Source organism: Rhagoletis pomonella, unplaced genomic scaffold (genome assembly GCF_013731165.1).
Source record: "Rhagoletis pomonella isolate Grant_MI unplaced genomic scaffold, Rhpom_1.0 Rhpom_scaffold_01335, whole genome shotgun sequence".
Taxonomy (NCBI): Eukaryota; Metazoa; Arthropoda; class Insecta; order Diptera; family Tephritidae; genus Rhagoletis; species Rhagoletis pomonella.
Genome location: NW_023459889.1, coordinates 6031 through 10837, shown reverse-complemented (window position 1 = coordinate 10837; position 4807 = coordinate 6031). Strand labels below are relative to the sequence as shown.

General features: G+C 47.0%; 1 protein-coding gene across 1 annotated transcript; it reads left to right on the top strand.

The window, feature by feature from the left end:
- Positions 1–356: 356 nt before the first annotated feature.
- Positions 357–2534, top strand: LOC118752233 (the record flags this gene model as incomplete). Its single annotated transcript, XM_036487085.1, has 4 exons — positions 357–417; positions 471–895; positions 945–1209; positions 1330–2534. Coding segments are annotated over exons 1-4 (1956 nt in total), but the record flags the coding sequence as incomplete, so codon positions are not given.
- Between the last annotated feature and the right edge of the window lie 2273 nt (positions 2535–4807).

The window sequence follows — 4807 nt, the reverse complement described above, 5'->3', positions numbered from 1 at the left end:
TTCAAAATCTGTGATGCAAACTACACAGAGGCGTGGGACTTGCTAAAGTCTCGCTATAAAGTAATGCGAGTTATTGTTGAGGCACACCTCAGGGCGATAGCTGACATTCGCAAGGCTTCAGGTGATACTGCTGATGCTATAAAGGGTGTTCTCGATGCAACTCAGCACCACATACGAGAGCTTAAAGCATTAGGGCATCCCGTAGACTTCTGGGACGATTGATTGGTACATAATACAGTAAATAAACTCGCGTTCGAAACCCGCAACGAACAACTGACAACGTTTCTGGAGATTAGGTGCCGCTCATTGGCAATGATTACCGCGCCTGTTCCGCAGGCAGCCGACGACTCATAAATATGCGGCGAAATCAACCAAAGTATTTCACGCAATTCCAGAGCAAAACCCCGCGCGCTGCATGTACTGCAATGCAGCTCATAAGATCTACTCTTGCGACAAATTTCGTAGTTTAGATTTTACTGCAAAATCTAAATTTATTAAAGAATTCAAAGCTTGCTTGAATTGTTTAAGTCCAGGGCATTACAAAGAACGCTGTAATAGCTCATCCGCTTGCCGAATATGTCATCAACGACACGATACGCTGCTTCACAGTAATACACGTTCACCCGCCGCCACATCGGCTCATGTCGTCGATGCCATCGCAGCCGCTTCGAATCCCGCATCTGTAAGCAACCATGCAACTGGTTCATCTGCCACCGCTTTAGCAGTGAATAGCGCTGCTTCACACGTTTCGTCCTGCTTGAGTGCTGGTTCCATTCCGCTACCTGCAACGCAAAAATCAGTTATATTATCTACCGCATTAGTAAAGATTCGAGACTGCGCTGGTCATTGGCAGACCGCACGTTTATTGTTCGACACCGGGTCGCACGCCTCTTATGTAACGGGATTTTGGGATTAACACGTTCATCGTCTTCTGTATTTGTCAGAGGAATTTGTTCATCGCAAAGCGACCGCCTTGCGAAACGCTGCTCACGCTTTCGTCTAATTGTTCGGATAAATGCTACGATATTACCGCGCTGATTCTTCCGAAAATCACCAACGATTTGCCGACGCAGACCTTGAGTGTTTCTAGTTGGCCACATATCCAAGGCTTATTCCTAGCTGATCCACATTTCGCGAAGCCTGGCCGCATAGACGTACTCGTAGGCATGGATTTAATGGATCAACTAATCTGTGCGGAGCTTCGAAAGGGTCCGTCTGGCACGCCTATGGCGCAGACAACAGTTTTCGGCTGGACTTAATTGTGAAACGTTGACAATTTTGGTTCGCCAACGCCTAGTTTGCAATCGCTGCATTGCGATGTGCAATTAGATCGAGCGCTCGCTAGGTTATGGGAGCTCGAAGACTCGCCGCAGAAACAGCATCTCACGCATGAGGAAAACTTCTGCGAGAATCACTTCAATTCTACACATCAAAGAATGCCGGATGGTCGCTTTGTGGTTGAACTACCGCTTAAACCTAACACTGTATTGGGTGAGTCACGAAACTTCGCAATACGTAACCTGCTATGCATAGAACGAAGGCTCGCTAGCAACAGCGATTTGCGTTTGCGCTACGATGAGTTCATGAGAGAGCTCATTGACATGGGTCACATGGAGGAGGTGTTTGAAACGACAAGTGAGGTGGATTATATGCCACACCACCCAGTCATTAAAGAATCTAGCGTTACGACCAAGCTGAGGGTAGTCTTCAACGCGTCCGCCAAAACCACCACGGGTAACTCGCTTAATGACGCATTGTTTGTTGGACCTCAGCTACAGCAAGATTTATATTCTATATTGCTGCGCTTCAGAACGCATCGCTACGCGGTAACCGCGGATGTAGCTAAAATGTATCGGCAGGTCTGCGTTTCGTCGAAACACGTCGATCTGCAACGAATCGTTTGGCGTCCAGATCCATCTTCACCCATTAGAGATTACCGCATGTTACGCGTAACGTACGGGGTGGCCGCCGCGTCTCACTTAGCTGTAAAAGCGTTGCAACAATCTGCTAAGTGCACAACTAATGGGTGTAAGAAAGCGGTTGACGCGATCCTCAATGATTTTTACATGGATGACCTGCTAACTGGAGCCTCTTGCAAGTCACAACTCCGGTTGCTTCAACAAAACGTATCCGAAATTCTTCAAGAAGGCGGCCTCGAACTAAGGAAGTGGGCATCTAACTGCGCTGAGCTGAAAGAAATCATCTCCAAGTCATCTCAAACTATATCCCATTACATAGTCGACGGTAAGGACGTTCATGCGTTAGGCCTCATTTGGAACATAGAGGGCGACTACTTTACATTCGCAGTCGACCTAAAGGAGCCACCCGCTGTTTTGACTAAGAGAGCCTTATTGTCAGATGCCAGTATTCTCTTTGATCCGCTGGGCTTACTTGCTCCTGTGACAATATGCTCGAAAATGTGGTTCCAAGACATTTGGCGCGCTGAGGTTGGATGGGATGACTTGATACCAGACACAATAGCAAATCTATGGGTTGATCATCGCGTGCAGCTGCAGAAACTAGTAAACTTGAAGGTGAGTCGCTGGCTCACATTGCACATTTTCGCTGATGCTTCCGAGCGCGCTTACGCTGCAGTGATGTACGCACGCAGCGTTCATAGTGACGGTCAGGTCACCGTTTCAATAATTTCGGCCAAAACCAAAGTGGCACCGATTAAAACTACATCTTTGCCACGCTTGGAACTGTGCGCTGCTCACCTCGCTGCTAAGTTAGTTAGAAGTGTGTTGCATAGTTGGGGTGATCTACGATACCCGTTATTTGCTTGGACGGACTCAACTATTACGTTGGCGTGGTTGCAAGCACACCCTAGCAGATGGGAAACGTTTGTCGCAAACCGGGTCGCTAATATCCACGAGATTCTTCCTCCGGAGTGCTGGAATCACGTACGCTCTGAAGGAAATCCAGCAGATTGCGCCTCTAGAGGTATGACTCCGCTAAAACTTCTGCACCATGAGCAATGGTGGAACGGTCCAGAATTTCTGAGTACTTCAAACCAGTTTGGAATCAAGGCTTATCAAAAACGCACGTAACGGAGTTGGGTCTACGGAAGAAGGTTCATTCTCATGTCACAAACTCGGATCTTCATTGGTCGATAATGACTAAATACTCGTCGTACTCCAAATTACGGCGAATCATCGCTTACGTTTTACGTTTTATGCTCAATACCCGCTCTAGTATTCAACGCACTGGCGAAAAACGATGTGGTCCTCCTAGCTGTGTTGAGATAGCTGAAGCTGAGCGCCGTTTAATAAGGTATACCCAACATTTTTTCTTTACTAGCGAAATTTTTCATTGCAGCGCAAAAAGGCCGATCCCGCTCCGCAGTAGCCTGTTGCGCTTGCAACCGTTTCTCGACTCAAATGGTATTCTTCGAGTTGGGGGTAGACTGAAGTCCGCGGATGTCGCATATGATGCAAAGCATCCCGTCATCTTACCCAAGAATTCTCCGCTGTCGAAGCTAATCATATTCGACATTCATCGGTTCACTCTGCATGCAGGACCACGTTTAATTCAAGTGGTTTTGCTACGCCGCTACTGGGTTATTGGCGCCCGCAACTTGATCCGCAGTGCTTATCGCAAGTGCGTAAAATGTACTTATTTAAATCGGAATCTCGCTACGCAATCAATGGGTGATCTTCCTGTATCTCGAGTTACCTACGTCCCCTGTTTCATTCACACCGCCGTAGATTTTGCCGGCCCATACATGTTTAAGTACACGCACGGAAGAGGGGCGAAGTCCATCAAAGGCTATATTTTCTCCTTCATTTGTATGTGCACTGGCGCAATGCACCTAGAGTTTGTCGGAGATTTATCGACTTCCGCTTTTCTTAACGCGTTCAAAAGGTTTATTAACCGAAGAGGGTATTGCAAGACGATGTTTTCAGATAATGGCACAAACTTCGTCGGCGCTGAGAAGGAACTTCGCAACAGATATGAGCAATGCATGGCAGACGGCAGACTACAATCTTTCTTTTCTGAGTCGAACATAGAGTGGCGTTTTAATCCGCCGACCGCGCCGCATATGGGTGGATACTGGGAGGCCGGTATCAAGCGCATTAAATACCACCTAAAACGCGTTTTGGGCGAAACTCTACTTTCATACGAAGAGTTTAGTACATTATTGACAGAAGTCGAAGCATGCGTGAACTCGCGCCCGTTATGCGAAGGCACAACAAGCGCAGCCGACCTCGAAGCGTTAACCCCGGGGCACTTTATCGTTGGGGAGCCGCTTAAGTCAATCCCAGAACCTGAGGGCCAAGGGTTCTGCGGAAATCTTTATCAACGTTGGCAGTTAATTTCCGCAATAACGCGGCATTTTTGGCGTCGTTGGAGAGATGAATATCTTGTCAGCCTGCAACGCCGCACAAAGTGGTTTCGGCCAACACGCAACTTCGAAGAAGGAGATATAGTAGCTGTGTTCAACGAGCCTACTCCCCCTACAAAGTGGTTACTAGCGAGGGTAATTCGATGTCATCCTGGAGCTGATGGTCGCGTACGAGTCGTGACAGTGAAAACGTCTAATGGAGAGTTTGTTCCCCCAATAGCAAAGTTGTGCCTACTACCCACCAAAGGAGACCTATTTTGCGATGATGCTGACTCATAGCCCAATAAGATAATCGTATTCTAAGTCTTTTCCCTATATTTAAAGTTTTTTTCTTTCAAAAATGTATTGTAACCATCTATTTGTAAAATTAAGTTGAACCTATCATATGAACATAGATAGTTCAAGGGCGGCGGTATGTTGGGTTCGAATATACTAACTTTAAAGATTTAATGGTTGCATGTA